At 42.3% G+C, this 20,958-nt stretch overlaps 1 protein-coding gene and 1 pseudogene across 2 annotated transcripts in view; one reads left to right on the top strand and one right to left on the bottom strand.

The window, feature by feature from the left end:
- The window catches only part of XPO6 (exportin 6), a 118,101-nt gene that overhangs the window by 63,097 nt on the left and 34,046 nt on the right, over positions 1 to 20,958 (bottom strand). Inside the window, exons 3-6 of one of the 2 annotated variants that reach the window (XM_050773883.1) lie at positions 18,122 to 18,234; positions 16,809 to 17,006; positions 10,328 to 10,487; positions 7,183 to 7,260 (exon numbers count right to left, since the gene is read on the bottom strand). In XM_050773883.1, coding sequence (XP_050629840.1) covers positions 7,183 to 7,260; positions 10,328 to 10,487; positions 16,809 to 17,006; positions 18,122 to 18,234 — 549 coding nt within the window. The remainder of the gene's footprint in view (positions 1 to 7,182; positions 7,261 to 10,327; positions 10,488 to 16,808; positions 17,007 to 18,121; positions 18,235 to 20,958) is intronic. The other variant, XM_050773884.1, reaches the window with a different exon arrangement.
- LOC126945129 (uncharacterized) lies at positions 20,297 to 20,422 on the top strand (annotated as a pseudogene).

The following is a 20,958-nucleotide window of genomic DNA, read 5'->3' as shown; positions in this document are numbered from 1 at the left end:
GGAGGATACCAAACAAAGAAACCACAGGGATAAAGAGACAAATCAAAATAAAGAATTAAGGAATGGAGAAGCTGTAGCAAAAGGACACACCAGCATCAAATTACATAGAGACTCAAGACTAAACAGACGTAGGAATTACAGAGGGTAATTCCTTTTTAGCTAGCTAAAAAGTTAGCTAGCTAACTTTCCCATTTTTCACAAGGAAGAAGTCCCAAAATATATGGTCTAAAATTAAACATGGTGAGGGGGAGGTGATACACAAAATTCAAACACGTAGTACAAAATTGATTTTTATCATTTTTTCTTAACCATACAGGTATCTTTTAGAAATTAATATATTTCTTATAGAATTGTAGAAAAGGCACCTCAAGGTCAGCAATTCCTTAAATTTAATACGTTGTTACATTTAAGTAAAACCTGGCCAGGCACGGTGGCTCATGCCTGTAATCCCAGCACTTTGGGAGGCCAAGGCAGGCAGATCACTTGAGGTCAGGAATTCGAGACAAGCCTGGCCAACATGGTGAAACCCTGTCTCCACTAAAATACAAAAATTAGCTGGGCATGGTGGTGCATGCCTGTAATCCCAGCTACTCAGGAGGCGGGGGCAGGAGAATTGCTTGAATCCAGGAGGCAGAGGTTGCAGTAAGCAGAGATCGCACTACTGCACTCCAGCCTGGGCAACAGAGTGAGCCTCTATCTTTAAAAAAAAAAATCAAGAAAATGCTGGGTACAGTGGCTCACACCTGTAATCCCAGCACTTTGGGAGGCTGAAGCAGATAGATCACTTGAAGTCAGAAGTTCCAGACCTGCCTGGCCAACATGGTGAAACCCCATCTCTACTACAAATACAAAAATCAGCCGGGCGTAGTAGAGGCCACCTGTAATCTCAACTACTCGGGAGGCTGAGGCAGGAGAATCGCTTGCTCCCGGGAGGCGGAGGCTGCAGTGAGCCAAGATCATGCCCACTGCACTCTAGCCTGGATAACAGAGTGAGACTCCATCTCAAAAAAAAAAAAAAAAAAATCAAGTAAAACTAAAATTTAATTGTTATTAAAAACAAAAACTATATAATCTGATACTATTTTTGTCTTTTTATCTGTCTTATCTCTGTGTAGAGACGTCTGGGGTGATCAAATATTATTTGATGTTCTTTCTATATGAGATACTGGGTAAATGTTTACATTTTATTTTGTACTTTATAGCACTAGGTCTCAAATGTTTGGGTTTCAGAAGTCCTCACTCTTAAAAATTACTAAGCATCCCAAAGAGAAAGCTCTTAGGAGGGTTACTTCTATTGATATTTGCCATATTAGAAATTAAAGCTGAGAAGTGTTTAAATATTTAATTCATTTAATTACAAAGCCATCATGTTAGCATAACATTTTTAAATGAAAAAAACTGTATTTCACCCAAAACTAGTGAGAAGGGTAATACAGTTTTTATATTTTTGAAATCTCTTTAGTGGCTGGTTTAAAAGATAACTAGACTCTCCCAACTGCTTCTGCCTTCACTGTTTTGCAATAGATTGTTTTCACTGAAGTACGTGAAGAAAATGCAGCTCCACACAGATACACAACTACAAATGAACAAAGGGCTTTAGTGGCCTTTTCAAGTGACTGTGTCTATTCTATCATATTAAAGTCTGATGAACAGTCATTTCTGAGGGTTAACTGCAATATGAAATCTGGAATTAACTTTTTTATTCATATACTCATGAGAGAATGGGAATAAAAATGACAAACAATGTCTTAGTATTTTTATGAACAAATACCTGGCCTTTGGGACTTCCCAAAAGGGTTTAGGGGACTTCCAGGGGTCCCCAAACTTATTGAGAGCTGAGGCCTTACATTAATGCTGGATGAACATGAAGAAGTTGGTTAGCTTTTCTTGGCCTCAACCTCCTCCGCCATTATAATGAGGATTCTGTGAATTTATTAATGAAGGGTTTACGTTCTATTCTTAAAAGTGGACTTATCAAGTTGATTTATGAGAAGCCAAAAAAAAGAGCTGTCCCTAGTATGTGGCTCAGAAGACTTTTTCCAGAATGGATGCTAAAAGGAAAAAAAAACATCTATAATAATACTTATAGTAAAAGCAGTAACAGCCACCGTCGCTCTGTGATTATTTGCTTGGCCCTATATTGAAAACTACATAAGCATATTCTAATTTAATATTCACAACTCTAAGGTAGGTATTATTACCCATATGTACAGATCATTAAAATAACTAAGGCACAGACAAACCAAGTGTTTCCCCAAGTCCCTCTGTTAGCATGAGGTAGAAATGAAATCAAACCAGGATCTGGCCTCAAAACCAATGTTCCCTTCCAAAAAGCAAGTTAACTGGGAAGATAATGCAACCAGGAAAAATGAGCAGTAAGAAAGCTAATATTTAAATACAGAAAAATATTCTTAATTGTTCTCTGTATTAAAAAAAGAGAAAAAATATGGAAAAACATGTATGGCCTAAAATCATATGTAAAATAATAGCATGTGTATACCATGACTACAAGCATAGGAAGACAAATATGTGAAGACAAAGACTGAACAAGATTATGCAAAGGCAAAAACTGTTTAGGTGGATATGAATGATCTGCAATTGCTTTTGTCCTCAAAAGAAAGAAAGTAGCAGGACCGTGGTCATGGAAGTCAGCATTTGCTAAGGAGTGTACCACGACTCATTTGCCTAAAAAGGTTGGGGCCGGGGAAAGAACCTGTTAAGGCTATTTCTCCATAAAAATGATTTTACTCAAATTTAAAAGTTTCAAGGTATTTTAGTGGATGACGGAAGTGTTTTTCAAAAATTTCAAAACTTACACTGTAATCAAAGTGGAAGGAATCACCACAAAACAGATTCTGCTTCATGCAGCAGCACTTTCAATACAAACCTAAGAGAACTTTATCAAGTTCTCTTATTTTTTTGTTTTTTTTGTTTTGTTTTTGGAGACAGGGTCTTGCTCTGTCGCCCAGGCTGGAGTACAGTGGTGCAATCATGGTTCACTGCAGCCTCAACCTCCTGGACTCAAGTGATTCTCCCACCTCAATCCTCCCAAGTAGCTGGGACTACAGGCATGAGCCACCATGCCCGTGTGTGTGTGTGGGTGTGTGTGTGTGTCCGTGTGTGTGTGTGTGTGTGTGTATAAGATGGGGTCTCACTATGTTGCCAACACAGGTCTCAAATACCTAAGCTCAAGTGATCCTGTCATCTCGGCCCCCACAAAGTGCTGGGATTTACAGGCCTGAGCCACCATGCCCAGCCCTGTAATAAACTTTCATGCAAAGCTTTTTAATTACTGAAACTTCATGTGTTTTCTATCAGTTGTATATTTACTAACTTAGGGTTTCTCAACCTCAGCACTCCTGGCACCCGGGGCTAGATCATTCTTTGGTCCCCTGTATACTGTGGGGTGTTTAGCGGCATCCCTGGCCTCCACTCACTAGATGCCAATAGCACTTCTCCAGTCATGGAGACATTAACAAATATTCCCTGCAGGACAAATCACAGATCTAACTGCAGCCTTGGTCCAGTAAAAGAGGGGGGAAACTCTATTCAAGGAGCCCCTGGAGGAGAAAATAAGATCACAGGAGTTGTAAGTGACCCTCCCAAGTCCCACCTTTCTATAGCTAGTATATAAGGAATACATGAAAAGATGTACATGAAGATATGCAATCTGTTAAGAATTGGCCTCAATTCATGCTCTCTGATACATCCTCACCCTGAAGAACTTTTCATCATCACCTATGTACAGCTCTATATTTGAAACTATATATCATGTGCATGAGAAAGATATGGTCCCTTAATTTTACTGCAGAACAATCAAAGCTAACTCAGAATTGCTGTAGTCACATAATCTCATTCTGTGCACTTTTTTCCCCATTGGTCCAGGCAGAGAGAAGTGAAGATGAGAGGAGATGAAGGAAGATGAAGCTGCTCAAGTGAAGCAGGAAGGAACAGCCTCAGCAGGCAGGGGGCAATGTCCACATCTTCCCTCATTTATCCACAGAGAAAGCTATTCTCTTTTTACAGTCAAGGACATCAGCGGTCAGAGAAGGTGAAGGATCCACTCCAGGTCATAGAGTAAGTGGCAGGGCCAAGACTCAAAACCAGGGGAAGAAGGAAGTAGACGAAAGTGGTGAGAACGACCAAGAAAGCAAAGCTAGGACGATGACCGTGCACCTAGATTCGGAATTCTAGGGTTCTGGTAGGGGTTCATGTCCCCACTCTGCTCACTGGCAATACAACCCCTGGCAAGCTTCCTTGTTTGTAGGCAAGAAACAGACTGTCATCTGTCCCACAGCAGTCCGATCTTGTGAGGTGAGTGATCACTACTGCAGCCAGTTTAGGAGTCAGGGTAACAATTTGGGGGAACTATGCTGAGAAATAAACCACACACATTCCTTCAAACCTTTTTCTACATCCAGACTATTAAAGGAGTTGTTGCAGGAACTAGTCCCTGGGCTTGGTTCTTTAAAAGTGATGAGACAGAAAACTATATTAAAAGAAAGTATATGGGGAAAAAACCTCACAAGCCTCAGGGGGCTACTAAACCTAACACACAGGGCAGGAGAGTTCCGCAGGGGCTGAGCTGGGGTGTGCTAAGGTATTTGGTTGGTTGCTTCACTGGGCCTAAAGTTTCTCAGAATAAATTTTCTCCAGAAAACTGATATGGTCAAGAAAGCAAAACAATTTTCTGGAAATTTTACTGCTTAACTTGGCATCTTAAGTGCACAAAGACAGTTGAGCAAAAGCATCAAAATGAATGGTGGTTGCATCATCAGCACTGTCCAAATAGTGGGGCAAGATCTAATGACCTCACTTACATTACCATAAAAAGAAAGAAAAACATTGTAACAAATAAACATGCAATTTTTTTTAAAAGGGAAGTATACCAGCTTAAAAGCTTATGTCACTCCCTAGGTGCCCCTATAGTCTCAATTTATTTTGTTATTTCTCAAATACTAAAATCCAACATTTCAAAAAATTTTAAGAGGCAATTCTCAAGAAGTAGGCACCACATTTTAGGTTTTGTTACATGCAAATGGCAAGTTCATATTTTATTCCGCCTAGCCTCATAAAATCTGGGCAACACATGGAAGAGGTAAGCACACATTTCTGGTTTGTATTATTTGACATTCCCTAACATGGCCGTGAGGAAAATAGAGCCTATCAAAGTATAAACTGAGTTAGCTCAGAACCTCTCTGGATGAAGCCAACTGAAACACAAACAAGCGTTTCTTCTACAGTAAACTGCTGCTGCTAGTAAACCGTGCTAGCGAGTAGTCAACTGTCTAAAACAAATCTAATTCAAAAGAACTAATCTTGACTGGGTATGGTGGCTCACACCTGTAATCCTAGCAATTTGAAAGGCTGAGGCGGGTGGATAGCTTAAGCTCAGGAGTTCAAGATCAGCCTGGACTATAATATGGCGAACCCTGTCTCTACAAAAAATACAAAAATTAACCAGGCATGTTAGTGCACGTCTATGGTCCCAGCTACTTGGGAGGTTGAGTTGGGAGGACTGCTAGAGCCCAGGAAGTCGAGGCTGCAGTGAGTTGTGATCACACCACTGCACTCTAGTCTGGGTGACAGAAAGAGACCTTGTCTCAAAAAAAAGAATTAGTATTTGCAAACAGAATTTAAATGAAACGACAAACTTAACTGTGGATACTCCAAGGTGTTCGTTCACTCATAAAATCAAATCTCTGAATCATTTCCAAATGTTTCTTTAATCATCCAGATACTGCAACATATAAATCTGCTGAGCCACCTCAAATATCTACCTAAAGAACAAAGGTTTGCCACCAAATACAAAGTTCCATTTCCTATGAGCTTATAATGCACTCTAGAACTCTATAATTATTTGTAATCTAAGCAGTATGACAAATGGCTCTCTAATAATTTTTTTTTTTTTTTTGAGACGGAGTCTCGCTCTGTAGCCCAGGCTGGAGTGCAGTGACCAGATCTCAGCTCACTGCAAGCTCTGCCTTCCGGGTTCACGCCATTCTCCGGCCTCAGCCTCCCGAGTAGCTGGGACTACAGGCACCCGCCACCTCGCCCGGCTAGTTTTTTATATTTCTTAGTAGAGACGGGGTTTCACCGTGTTAGCCAGGATGGTCTCGATCGCCTGACCTCGTGATCCACCCGTCTCGGCCTCCCAAAGTGCTGGGATTACAGGCTTGAGCCACCGCACCCGGCCTCTAATAATTTTTAATCCAAGTAAGATAATGAGAATTTGTAATAACTAGTGCACTATGAGTACTCCTCAAAACTTTCAGATAGATTTTCAATTCTAGAGTAACTCTACAAGAATTTCAACTTCCACATACTAACAACAGGCTACATAAAACAGTTTGGGCTTAGAGATGTCTGACTTCCACAGCCTATCTCCTTGAAGTAAAGGAGAAGATGTGGAAATATTTCTCATTAGCCACATCAACCTTTACAGTAGAGGAAGAAATATGTGCCAATTCACAGGATGTACTCTGCTGGAAAAGCATTTGTGATCATTTAGTGTAAACAGCAGCATTTAGAAACTAAAAGTTCCTGTTCAGATGCAATTTCCTCTTTCCATCCATCCTTGAAAGCCGTCATCTTTAGATGAACTGCACTCTGAATTTTGAAGCAGATATTAATACACTGTGGACAATAACTAGCAACCAGTAAACTATTTAATAGCCTCTGCAAATATGCCCCACTTTACCAAATGACTCTTAACCAATGTTGACTCAATGCTAACTACTGCATAGTTGCCACTATGCAGGCAGAGAGGTCCCCACTCTGCCTTGGGCAACATGAGTCCAGTGAGGAAGAAAGCACTCAATATTCCTGTTCCTATGTCCTCTCCTGTGGGCTGCTGCCCACCTCCTGCCACCCCTGTAGAAGAAGGACAAGCAGAAGTGTCAAGCCCAAAGGCTCCTACCAATCTCAGCACAAGCACATAGCCATGAAATTTGGGAAAAAGAAAAAAATGAGGACAACGACCTAGGACTATTTTTTTTTATGTAATTTTTAAAAATAGAGATAGAGTCTCACTATGTTGCCCAGGCTGGTCTCAAACTCTTGGCCTCTAGTGATCCTCCCACCTCAGCCTCCTCAGTACTGAAGACTACAGGTGCAAATCACCACACCTGGCCCCCAATACATTTAAAAAGAAGAATGCCTTGGCTGGCAGGCAGACCATACCACTTTCTCCTGAGGTCGGGGATGGTGGTGGAGTGGCAGCAGTAACACTGTGTTTGTCCCAGACAGTCTCCAAGATACCTACCAAGAAAGGAGAAACAGAGTTATAAGAGAAATAATGTCCAGCATATAAAGATTTCGAGAAAGTTTCTTGATACCTTTGATCAAACATCAGCACCTGAACATCCCTCTCTTGACCATGTCCTCCTCCAGCAAGCAGCTGTGCCTCTCGACTTCACAGCTGCCTTCTGGCTCTCCACTGCTTCACTGTGGTCTTGCGGTGTGGCCTCTCCCCACTGATGCCTCCAGCACTGCTCTTTGCCAGAGTCACCTGGTTGCTGCGTGCACTCACCGGTCACTTAATCCCCATCCTCCTTGACCACGCTGTGGCTTGACAGGCCACTGCCTATACCCTTATCTGAGCCAGTAGCACCACTCTTTCCTGGTTTTTCTCTGGTTTCTTTGAACTCGATTCCATCCCTTTCACTATTACTTCCATCCTCTGCCCATGAGTCACTTAAACACACATGTTTCCCCAGGTTCCCTTACTGCTCTGCTTCTCCTCTCATTTCACTCTCACTGCTAGAGTGACTCATCCACTGCCACGGCTTCACGAAAACATATTCTGAAGCCTCTCAAGTCTCCTGTTCTTGGCCCAAACTCACCTTGACTACATACACCAAGCACTGCGTCACATGATGGGGGCTTCAGAAACAAGGCAAGGCAATTACAGACCTGCATGTCCACCTGCTTCCTGGACTACACTACATGCATATCCCAAACTCAACTTTTCGTTCCCCACAAACCTGCCACTAATTCTCTTTCGTTCCTCATGCAGGAAACAGGCCGGAAATCCTGGCCTCTGCTAGCCTCATCTAGCCTCACCTGACCCACGCTTCAGCCCACCCAACAGATGAGGTCTGCTGTTCCTTCTATATGTGTCCCTCTCAACCTCTGACCTGCTCTCCTCCTCCCAATTTCAACTTGACCTTTCTACCAGACTAAATGCCACCTGCCTGTCCCTCAAAATTCCATTCAGCTGTCACCTCCTTCAGGAATTGCTACACATAAAACATAACTCTGTTATAGCTCTTAAAACATCTTTAACTGCTTACTTGTCTCTCCCCACTGAAGTGTAAATTACCTGAGGGTGGGAACTGTGTTTTCTTCCTCTTTGTACCCATATGGAACCCGGAATATAAGGTGATCATAAAGGCTTTTGAAAATATCTTATTCTCAAATTTTTCATACTAAAACCTGAATAAATCTTGAAAGCATTATGCTAAGTGAAAAAGCCAGACACAAAAGATCACATATTGTATGCTTCCATTTTTATGAGAAGTCCAAAAAAGGCAAATCCATAGAGACAGACTAAGTAGATTAGTGAACGCCAGGGATTGGGGGAGAGGAGAATGGGGTTGGGGGGGCGGGTACGGCTAATGGGTATGAGGCTTCTTTTTAGAGTGATGACAATGTTCTGGAATTAAATAGCGCTGAAGGTTGCACAACCTCAAGAATATACTAAAAGCCAGTCAATACTGCAATTTAAAATGGTGAGTTTTATCTCAATTTTTTAAATATTTAATACACTGCTAGGCACAGTAGGACACAGAGGTATAAAACATGGTCCCTAACATTAGAAATTTGACATTTAGTTGGAGTGTCAAAAAATGTGCTTTGAGACCAGGCACAGTAGCTCACGCCTGTAATTTCAGCACTTTCGGAGGCTAAGGCAGAAGGATCACTTGAGCCTAAGAGTTAGAGACTAGCCTGGGCAATACAGGGGAGGTTGAGGTAGAAGGATCACTTAGGTCCCAAAATTTGAGGCTGTAGTAAGCTGTGTTCACATCACCACACTCCAGCCTGGGCAACAAGAGAGATCCTGTCTCAAAAAAGGAAAAAGAAAAAAAAAGTGCTTTGAACGAACAAATACTCTAAAGGTTTAGGTTTACCCCTGGGGCTTTAGGGATGGATGCGGGGGCAAATGCCAAGCTCTTTTTTTTTTTTTTAAAGAGACAGGGTCTCACTCTGTCACCCAGGCTGGAGTGCAATGGTACGATCATAGCTCACTGCAGCCTCAAAATCCTGAGCTCAAGCAATTCTCCTTCTTTAGCCTCCTGAGTAGCTGGGAATACAGGCATGCATCATCACACCCAGCTAACTTTTTTGTTTTGTTCTGTTTTGTGTTTTCCAGAAATGGGGGTCTCAATATGCTGCCCAGTCTGGTCTCAAACTCCTGGGCTCAAGTGATCCTCCCACCTCAGCCTCCCAAAGCGCTAGGATTACAGGCCTGAGCCATTGCACTAACCCAAGTTTATTTTTTAAATCAATGGTTCTTTCAGCCAATTTTAAGTGCCCACCACATGCCAAGCACTAAACTGGAGATACAAAGAAAGTTCCTAGACATGCAAGAAGAAGCCTGGATAAAGGAGTTAGAGATAAAAACACTTCTTTTCACTACAAGATTCCCTCAAGTAGCAAGCCCAGGCTGCCGGCACTCCCAGGGCCTCATGGCCAGGCATTGCATACGTGCCTCCCTAGCAAACAGGTCTCACAGCAGCACAGAGAAGCCACCCCGGGCACCCAGGGTACTCCCCTCTCCTCCTACCTTCCTGTCTCATGTTGTGGTTTGCTTTCTGTTTCTTCTTACCCTTTACACCTTGTCACGAGGCACTCATCAAACAGAAGAGACAAAATGCTACATACAACTACAACCTAGTGCACAAGGAGATGGCTCCACACCACGTCTCACTTCCTTACCCAGAACGGGAATTTTCATATCCTCCTACTCCAACTTCTCCTGATCTTCAATTCAAATTATTTTAAATAGAGTGCTTGCCACTCACCTAACTTACCATGCAGTGATTGGCACTGTAGGCATACTCCTATGACCTGGACTCTCCCTCACTGATCACAGTTACAGTGAGGACCAATTAGTGAAAGACTACGAGGAAAATAAGGCTCAAATCTATTTTGCAGTCCTACTGTGTGCTAGACACTGGGCTATAGGTGTTGGGAATGCAGCTTCCCATTTTCACGCTATCTCAGAAACAGTGCAAACAACTGCTCAAAGCTGCTGAGCGCCAAGGCCTGAACTCTGGACGCCTGCGGGCAGGCCTCTATCTCTGTGTACTACCATACTGCTCACCTGTCAGTAGCCCAAGCACTGTCTGCACCTGGTCCAGTAGCAGCTTCCGCAACTCCTCCTTCCGAGCCACACTGAGGTCCTCACGGGGACAAGCCAGCTCTTCTGAAGTTGTCTTCAACATGATCAGCCCAAGAGGGGTTGTCACAGGGGACTGGATCAACTGCCAGGAAAAAGCATGTTCTGAGCAGAGTGTTGAACTGATAAAGTACAAAGAGGACTCAGCAGTATTAAAGCTGTGAAGCATCTGTGTGTGTTTAATCTTATATGAACATAAAACAACACTTCAGAAACATCACTTAGAGGCCGGGTGCAGTGGCTCACACCTGTAATCCCAGCACTTTGGGAGGCCGAGACGGGCGGATCACCTGATGTAGGGAGTTCGAGACCAGCCTGACCAACATGGAGAAACCCCGTCTCTCCTAAAAATACAAAATTAGCCGGGTGTCGTGGCGCATGCCTATAATCCCAGCTACTCGGGAAGCTGAGGCAGGAGAATCACTTGAACCCAGGAGGCAGAGGTTGCAGTGAGCCGAGATTGCATCATTGCACTCTAGCCTGGGCAAAAAGAGTGAAACTCCGTCTCAAATAAAAAAAAGAAACATCACTTTGAGGATATTTAGGGAGCTCTTTTTAATCATTCAAAATACATTCTCATCATATTTTACAGACAAAATTCTAATACCATGAACTTAAAAACAGCTAGAAAACAATCGTCTTTTATACCTAACATGACCATTTTTATACATGTCCAGATTCCTACCACAGCCTTTGTTACTTTTTCTAGTAACCAAGTTTTGTGTGTGCATGTATATAAATTACATCTATATTAGTGACTAAGATGTGTAAATCAGGAGGCTGAGGCAGGAGAATGGCGTGAACCCGGGAGGCGGAGCTTGCAGTGAGCTGAGATCCGGCCACAGCACTCCAGCCTGGGTGACAGAGCGAGACTCCGTCTCAAAAAAAAAAAAAAAAAAAGATGTGTAAATCAATTTGTGATGTCTTTTCAACATGCATGCTATTAAATCAACTTTATACTTCTAAACTCTGCATGTTTCAGAAAAGGTAATGATTAAATATGGCAGAGCAACACCACACATACATGTCATTAAACTATGACTAGTTAGGATTTTGCAAATACCTATGTAGCAAACTAAGTTACTTTTTCTATCACCTGTAATAGTCTCTCTACCATAAGAAAGTTTAATTAAACGAGACCAAAAAAAGTACACCTTCAACAGCATAGCACTACCTACATCTTCCTAATCATTTTTACAAAATTCAAAGCATTACTATTATATTTGTTTTGTAATTTCCAGAAATGATAAAAGTAAACAAGTTGCCACTAAAATTATCTGTTGAGTTAATTGCTACAATCTATAAAAAAGCAGACAATTTGAAAAGCACTTCAAGTTTTTCTTTAATCTTCATTAAGTTTAAATGTAGTTAATTCTCTGACACACTTTTTTTTTTTTTAACTTAAGCTAAAAATACATATAAACTTTAGGGAAGAGGAGAACACTCAGGAACTGTACCCATAGATTTTATATTCTTCGCTTCAAGAAATACAGGGTACAGGCTGGGCGTGGTGGCTCATGCCTGTAATCCCACCACTTTGGGAGGCCAAGGGGGGCAGAGCACTTGAGGTCAGCAGTTCGAGACCAGGCTGGCCAACATGGTGAAACTCCGTCTCTACTAAAAATACAAAACTTAGCCGGGTGTGGCGGCAGGCACCTGTAGTCCCAGCTACTCAGGAGGCTAAGGCAGGAGGATCACTTGAACCCAGGAGGCAAAGGTTGCAGTGAGCCGAGATCACCCCACTGTACTCCAGCCTGGGCAAGAGAACAAGACTCCATCTCAAAAAAAAAAAGAAAACAAAAAAGAAAAGAAAAGAAATACAGGGTACATTCCTTTCCCTTACAAATAACTCCCCTTTCACAAAGCAAGGAAAAGCTCATCCCTAAAGAACAGGACAAGTACTCAAAAATGGGAACTTAAGGTAAATTCAAGTGTCTTCAGAAGCAGCACTAGGTAACCAGCAGCAATGAATGATGTGTTTAAAATGCTCTCTATAAATTCAGGTCTCTTGAACACTAAAACTCTGTATATTCTCCACAATTTTTATCTTCGTTTTCTACAAATTCGGCCTATTTCTAACACTGACTTAAATTCAGATCATGCAGTATAGGGAGGACAGGAAATTTCTCTTCACACAATGAAGTAGAACTGATCCTTGGTAAGCATCTCTTTCCATTTGGAGACCTTTGGCTTATTGGCCTATATTCTAAAAGATTCCCATTACTTCCTCCTTTTCCTTTCTTTCTCCTCTACCTCTTGTCTCTATTTTCCCCTCCAGGCTGCATCCTTACTCTCTCAGCTGGAAATGACTCGCAATGCCAAATATCCCATTTGGCAATATACATCCTCCTATAAATATGAAATGCTGTACTTCCCAGAAATAAAACTCCCCCACGATATGGAAAATCTACCTGCAAGTTCTCCTTCCAGGCAAGAAGCCAGATGAAAAGAGAAAACTATTCTTTACTTGAAAAAGAGCTTGATAAAATGTGTAATTTTTCTTCTCATTAGCTTTGTACCCAGAAAGCTTTTTATTAAAACAGTGTTTCCCTTTACCATCTTCACATCTTTAATTTAAGCTTGTAACACAGTTAATCTCTGCAGTTTAACAGACAATGAGCTCCTGCAGGTTGAAGAACAAGTTCAGGTTTCTAGCGTGAACTTCTGAAAAGGTTCCATCGTTTTTATTCCACAACCCAACAGAAGAAACAGCAATTCTCTTCCTGTGCTGCTTGCCCCTTAAGTATCTGGTCCCAGGCACAATGTGACCACAGGTTCTGCTCAACAGACTTTAGGAATTTGAAGAACAGGTTCTAGAACCGTTGGTGTCATGTGTGTGCTAGAGTATATGTGGGCAGGTGGGAAGGAAAGGGGTCGGTTTCAATTTCGATTACTTCTCCAGCAGCCTAGAAAGGGTATAACCAACCCACAGCACGTAAGGCTGGGTTACCAAATCAACCCCTCTCTATCTGCTTATGATGGTCACCACAATTATAACAAAAACTGCATAGATACCACCCAACAAACTGTCAGAGTTCAAAAAAAACAAAACCATGCACCCCAGACTGCAAACACCATATGAGCCCAAAAAAACGCTTTAGATGATTTACTCAAAGGATCATGTGATGGTGAAATTGATTCCAGAACCAGTTTGGCATTATTTACCAATATCTGAAGAAAACATTTACAGTTAGCCCTCCATACCCATGAGTTCTGTATTCAAGGGTTCAAACAACCACAGACAGAACATAATCAGGAAAAAGAAGAAAAAACGGCTGCATCTGTATTAAACATGTATAGTTTTTACTTGTCATTATTTACTAAACAATACAGTATAACAACATTTTTTTTTTTTTTGACGGAGAGCAGTGGTGCGATCTCGGCTCACTGCAAGCTTCACCTCCCGGGTTCACGCCATTCTCCTGCCTCAGCCTCCCGAGTACCTAGGACTACAGGCACCCGCCACCACGCCCGGCTAATTATTTTTGTATTTTTAGTAGAGACGGGGTTTCACCGTGTTAGCCAGATGGTCTCAATATCCCGACCTCGTGATCCGCCCCCGCCTCAGCCTCAGTATAGCAACTATTTACAGAACATGTATGTTCTATTAGGTATTAGAAGTAATCTAGAGATGGTCTAACCTACACAAAAGGATGTGCATAGGTTACATGCAAACTATGCCTTTTTATATCAGGGAATTCGGCATCCATGAATTCTGGTATCCAAGGGGGTCCTGGAACCAATCCCCCACAGATACAAAGGGATAACTATATTATCAGAAATGTCAGCAGTTGAGCACTGATCATTCTTGACAAGGCTTATATGCCATTGTCTAGTTCACAAGAATAAATAAGAAGCAGGACATAACACAACTGGAAAGGATTTCAAAGATCACTTAGTCCAAGCCTCTCATTTTACAAAGAAAGAAAGGGAAGCTTACGTAAGCAGCAGGAGGTGCTAAAATCAAAGAGGACTTTAGGCTGGGGCAGTGGCTCACGCCTATAATCCTAGCACTTTGAGAGGCCATCGCAGGAAGATCACTTGAGGCCAAGAGGTCAAGACCAGCCTAGGCAACATAGTGAGACTCTATCTTTACTAAAATTAAAGAAAAGAAAAAGATGACTTTACAAAGTTGGGTGCAGAACCCAAACCTGCTGCCTCAGAGTCTGGCTCTTTCTACCATATGGTGTTTCAAAGTCACCAAAGCTACATGAGGTTAAAGGAGTCATTATTGAAGGGGTTGAAAGGGGGAGGTGGTGGAGAACAGTGGACAACTAGCCTTTTTAAACCTCCAGAAGCCCTTCACCTAAAAGTGCTCTCTTCCAAATCCATCTTTTGTTACAAATAATTATACTTCAAATGTAGCCAGGAAACATTCTGTTCTTCATCACAGGGACCAATCCCAGCGGTGCAACTGTGGCTCCTCCTTACCGGCTATCATCAGGCCTGTGACTCTCCGACTCAAGGTCCTTCTCTTGTCACAGGACACACCACTAACCAACCCAGGAATAGGTTCACTTAGAAGACTCCAAACCCTCTTAGTCTTTCCCGTCTCCAGTGGGCTTCCCTGGCGCCCACTTAAGAAAGCCTTGGAGAGGGTTACCATAACCATCCTCAACTTGGAGTGAAGGCAAGTGTATTGGACAGAACGCCAGGGAAGTGTCTCCTGTCTCATGTTCCCCGAGTCCAGGCCTACTCGCCTGCTTGCCATTCCTCAGATCCTGTGCATTTGCTATTCTCTCTGCCCCAAATACTGTTCCCCTAGATACCCACATGGTTCACCCCATAAGCCCCACTCAGGTTTCTGCTCAAATGTCTGTCCCCAGAAAAGCCTTCTACGAGCATCCCATCTAAACACAACCCCCGCTAGTTTCTTTCCCCTTCCCTGGATTGAGTTTTCATCATACTTATAAATACCGCCAAGTGTGTATCTGCTTATTGTTTGCTGATGCCCCCATCCCCACCCTGAGATCATAAACTCCAGGAAGGCAGGGACTTGGTGTTTGTTCATTACTATATCCCCTCACGTGCTTAGTGTTCAACAAATAGTTGACTACTTGAATAAAGGCATGAATCTCCTTTGCAGTAACAACCCAATAAATCTCTACATGAATGAAGCACTATACAAAACAAAACTAAATGAAGAAATTTTGTGCTCTATCTGAGAGAAGCACTTTGGATGCTGAATTCTTTTTTAATTGCTGCATCATTAAAATGGTTTGAATGAAGAGCAAGCAGAACATTAGAAAATGATATTGTTCTGGAAAATCCTACAGTCACTGAGACTATAACCAATTTTCAAAGAACTTTATTTCTATAAACTGTATATAATACCCATTTCCTGCATACTCAAGACTAGCTCAATAACATGAAAATGTTTCCAACTTGACCACAGGATTCAAATGAGCAACAGCATCTCCCTCATAGCTTTTAGGTCCCAACTACTCCCTTCTGACTTCTAAATCCTGACCCCAGATCCACACTTCCTAATGTCTCATTAGTTATTACAGAGAAGGAACACAAATTTTAAATGCATTTTCTATCAAACTGAATTCACCAACTTCTGCCCAAACTCATTCCCCTTCTTTCAACCCTGGCCTGAAAAATCTATCTGAACCAGAAAAAATTGGAAGTCATTCTAGATTCCTCCCTTCTCTCCCCTCTCACCTAGTGTCACTGGCTTCCTGCCCCTATCCCCTGGGTGCCTCACCTCCACCCACCAGGTCATCTCCTTTTGGTTCAGATCCTCTTCATCCTGCCTCTTTCCCTCTCACCTTGCCCCTCTGCAATCCAAACCCCAGCTAGCCATCATTCCACCATAAACATGTAGCCATGTTTTCTCCCTCCTCAAAATTTTCATTAGCTCCCTAGGAAAAACTACGAATTGCACAATGGAACCCCCCAACCCTTCCTGGCCTGGCCTCTGTCCATCAATCTAGCCCCTTACTCTACCACTTCACCACCTCACATCTCAGCCCAACACCACTAAGTCTACATGCTATGCCACCACAGCACTCTGCATATACTCCCACAATAATTACCATATTATTGAGTAATTACTGTTTGCACAGCTATTTCCCCCACTAAATGCTGAAAGTACTGAAGGCCTCACCCTTGTACCCTTAACACCTAGTACAGCACCTAACAGACTTTCAAATACTGGCTGAACAAATTGCACAACAGGTTAACAAAGAGATTAGGTTTTTCTCCCCTACTTTCTCCACTGCACAAAGATACAGTATGTCTTATAAATATAAAGTTAAGTGAATGTGATAATCTGTCCTACAATAACCTCACTACTGCAGTTCCAAAATGCTAATCTTAAAAGTCCTCTTCAGGACAAGGAAATAATCACTTCAACAAACAAACTATTTACAAGATAAAGTTTCCTTAGGCATATCCTTACCTGTAAAATGTTAGTAAAAAAGTCATGGTAGAACATGGGCCAATCCTGACGTCCAATATCAACAATAACTTTGCAGAGCTTGTTCCGGATAAAGTAAGGTAAGGTTTTATGGTGAGCCAAAAGGAGTTTGGGCAGGCAGCTACGGATTTCCATCTTATCCTGAGATGGGACCCCAAGCCACATTTTATTGATCAGATTCTGAAAAACAAATATACATCTTTTAAGTTAACAACCTATACACAAAAATAACTGCTTTTCATCCCACAGATAGCTATATCACTTATCAACAAGAAACTCTCTTTAAATAAAGGTTTGGAGCAATATGGCAATAAGAATAATAAAAGTATTCAAATCTTATGACACAGCAGTCCCATAACAGAAACAAAAAGCTGTATGTGTAAAAACTTTTTTACCCCACTGTCTCTAATAGCCACCAAAATATACTGACAGAAACAACTTCAATATTCAAAAACAGAAGAATGTCTTGGTGAATAATGTCAGAACTACATGTGGGGATATAAAATAAAGTGGGGAAAAGCAGAATACAAAATATCATGGGCAATATGATTGTAACTAGATTTTTTTTTTTTTTTTTGGGCGACAGAGTCTTGCTCTGTCGCCCAGGCTGGAGCACAGTGGCACAATCTGGGCTCACTGTTAAGCTCCGCCTCCCGGGCTCATGCCATTCTCCTACCACAGCCTCCCGAGTAGCTGGGACTACAGGTGCCCACCACCACGCCTGGTTAATTTTTTTTTTTTTTTTTTTTTTTTTTGTATTTTTAGTAGAGACGGGGTTTCACTGTGTTAGCCAGGATGGTCTCCATCTCCTGATCTCATTGATCCGCCCACCTCAGCCCCTCAAAGTGCTGGGATTACAGGCATGAGCCACTGAGCCCAGCCTACAATTAGATTTTTTAAAGGTGCGCACAGAAAACAAGGATTGGAAGAGAGGTGATATAAATAAAACTTTTTGCTGTTGGGGATGATGCTATTATGGTTATCATTTCTCCTCCTAAAATGTTTTTCTTTAATTATCTTTCCCTTATCAATGATAATAGGCAGGGAACAGTTATATGTTACCACAAATGACCTACCTACTTAACCCTAAAGTCAACCATCCATCTTACCTTTCTAGTGTGGAAGATGGAAGATGCCCCAAACAACACACAGCTACACAAAGACAGTATGTGGGACGACGTCCCAGAGCTGAGCTACCCTCTCCCAGCACGTTACAGCTCTAGTCTAGTGCCAATGATATGGCACTACGACTACAAAATCCTTTTCAGAAGAGTATAAAATTACTGACAACTTACCTCAAAAACTGTTAAACTGTACATCATTACATAGTCATTCCTAGTGCTGGAGAGAAAGTACAGGCAGAATCTCCAGGCTCCTATTTGCTGGGCAAAGTTATTAAGAAGCTCCTCTGGAAAAGTTAAATGGTAACAAAAGAAAGCTATGAAAATACATGAAATTAGACAAGGCTGGGCTATCTTATTACTATTTAAACATTCCTCTCTGCATATAATGTAAATGATGTCAAAACCAGCAGATTCTTCAAGATAGAATAAATCATACAATATTTTTCTGCATCTGAGGTGATCATGGACACTGACAATGTTTTCAGCCATCTAAAAGCTACCTTGCTATGGATATTTCTCTAGGCAGAGAAACTTTCACTGCTAAAGTTCTTATTTAAGCTAATGTGTGGCTGGAATGTTCTAAGAGTACCCTTCCATCTTCTTAAAACTGCTAGCTAACTTCCTCTGAATGTGAGCTACATTCTAGCACCTCACCATTCCTCTACAAATCTTCAGTGGAGTCTACATTGTTCACACACACAAAATGATGGCTAGAAAGGCAGAAAAAGTAAAGATTAAGACTAACCCTAGAAAGATAGGAAAGGAAAAAAAATGCAAGGAATTCAAAATGGCTAACTCTTCATTTGGGTTGGTTTTATTTTAAAACACTGCCACCAAAAAAGTGAAATGACCTGAGGCAAGAGCAACGATGACGAGTGTTGTGGCAAGCAGCCCTGTCCACACATCATGTTGGTTAGAAAGGTGTTCCTCCTCCTTAGGCTGCTGATGGCATCAGCCAGAACCCACAAGGCAGCAAGCATTACGGGGCTACCATTATGTTTCTGGACATGCTGTCCCTTAGTCACCTTGAGCTGCTGCACTGGTCATGAAATATAATCCAAAAAGGGTAAAAGTGCAAAGGCCCACAACTTTGAGATTCTAGAAAGCCTTTGGAAAAGCAGAATACACAGCAGTTTCTTCTAATCCTCAAGTCATTGCTCTGCTAGTTCCCTACAACTTAAGCTAAATCCAACGAGGCAGTCTCATTAAAAAAAATCCATGGAAAGGCCAGGCACAGTGGCTCACATCTGTAATTCCAGCACTTTGAGAGGCTGAGGCAGGAGGACTGCTTGAAGCCAGAAGTTCAAAGACCAGCCTGGGCAACACTGAGACCCTATCTGTACAAAACAAAGAAAAACTTAACTAGATATGGTGGCACATGCCTGTAGTCCTAGTTACTCAGAAGGCTGAGGCAGGAGGAGACCTTACTATGTTGTCCAGGCTGGTCTTTAACTCCTGGCCTCTAGTGATCCTCCTGTCTCAGCCACCTGAAGAGCTAGGATTATAAGCATGAGCCACCACGCCCAGAAGGCTATTTAAAGAAAAAGAACTCAACAACTTAGGAGAGTGTCAAAATGAACAGCTTTGGTGTGCCTGAAGCTTTAGCCCAGGAGGCCAAGGTTGCAATGAGCTATGATCATGCCACTACACCCAACCTGAGTGATAGAGCAAAATACTATCTCTTTTTTTTTTTTTTTTTTTTTTTTTTTTGAGACAGAGTCTTGCTCTGTCACCCAGGCTGGAGTGCAGTGGCCGGATCTCAGCTCACTGCAAGCTCCGCCTCCCGGGTTCCGGCCATTCTCCTGCCTCAGCCTCCCCAGTAGCTGGGACTACAGGCGCCGCCACCTCCCCCGGCTAGTTTTTTTTTTTTGTATTTTTTTAGTAGAGACGGGGTTTCACCGTGTTAGCCAGGATAGTCTCGATCTCCTGACCTCGTGATCCGCCCATCTCGGCCTCCCAAAGTGCTGGGATTACAGGCTTGCGCCACCGCGCCCGGCCAATACTATCTCTTTTAAAAAAAAAAAAAAAAGAAAAGAAAAAGGCTGGGCCCATTGGTTCACGCCTGTTAATCCCAGCACTTTGGGAAGCCGAGGCGGGCGTATCACAAGGTCAAGAGATAGACTATCCTGGCCAACATGGTGAAACTCCGTCTCTACTAAAAATACAAAAATTAGCTGGGCGTGGTGGTGCGCACCTCTAGTCCCAGCTACTCGGGAGGCTGAGGCAGGAGAATCGCTTGAACCCGGGAAGCGGAGGTTGCAGTGAGCCGAGACTGCACCACTGCATGCCTGGCAACAGAGTGAGGCTCCGTCTCAAAAAAAAAAAAAATCCCAGCCTTTCAATTTTAGATCATTTCAAAGAGGGCTCACAGGGCTGTGAAACCATGAGCTCTTAACGCTATGACCAAAGACTGAAGTTCTCTATAGGATGCCATAGCACTCAATGGTGCTGTTTTCCTGAAGAGATATAAGGGGGGAAACATATTTTTGTAGAGACAGAGTCTTACTATGTTCCCCATAATGGTCTCAAACCCCTGGGCTCAAGTATTCCACTTGCCTTGACCTCCCAAAGGGCTGAGATTGCAGGCATGAGCCACCATGCCCAGTCAAAAAAAATTATTTTAATAAAAATAAAAGTTAATTACAAATCCATAAAAGGAAGCTAATAGCCTGCCTTAATAATTAAGCAAAGGTTTCTGTGAATCCCCAAGGTGAAGTCAAACCGGACTGGAACTGAGGAACTCTGGGCTCTGTTCTAGACTCTGAGTCTGACCCCAAGTGAGTCACTGCTCCTCCTTGATGCTTCTGTTTCCTCCATTCTACAATGACCGCATGGTCTCAAGGTCCCTGCTAACAGCTCTATCAATTTCTAGGGCACTAGTAATTTACCTTTGCTGGAGGGTGGGTGGAGCCCTTTGAAGAAAAGGCTTCCTTCCTTTCTCTGACCAAACTAGGAAAAGCCTAGAGTTTATCCCAAGACCATAGAAAAGAAGTAATAAGTGGTCCAAG

This window comes from Macaca thibetana, chromosome 20 (genome assembly GCF_024542745.1).
Source record: "Macaca thibetana thibetana isolate TM-01 chromosome 20, ASM2454274v1, whole genome shotgun sequence".
In the NCBI taxonomy this organism is placed as follows: domain Eukaryota; kingdom Metazoa; phylum Chordata; class Mammalia; order Primates; family Cercopithecidae; genus Macaca; species Macaca thibetana.
Note: the sequence above shows the minus strand (reverse complement) of the source record. Positions and strands in the feature narration are given on the sequence as shown.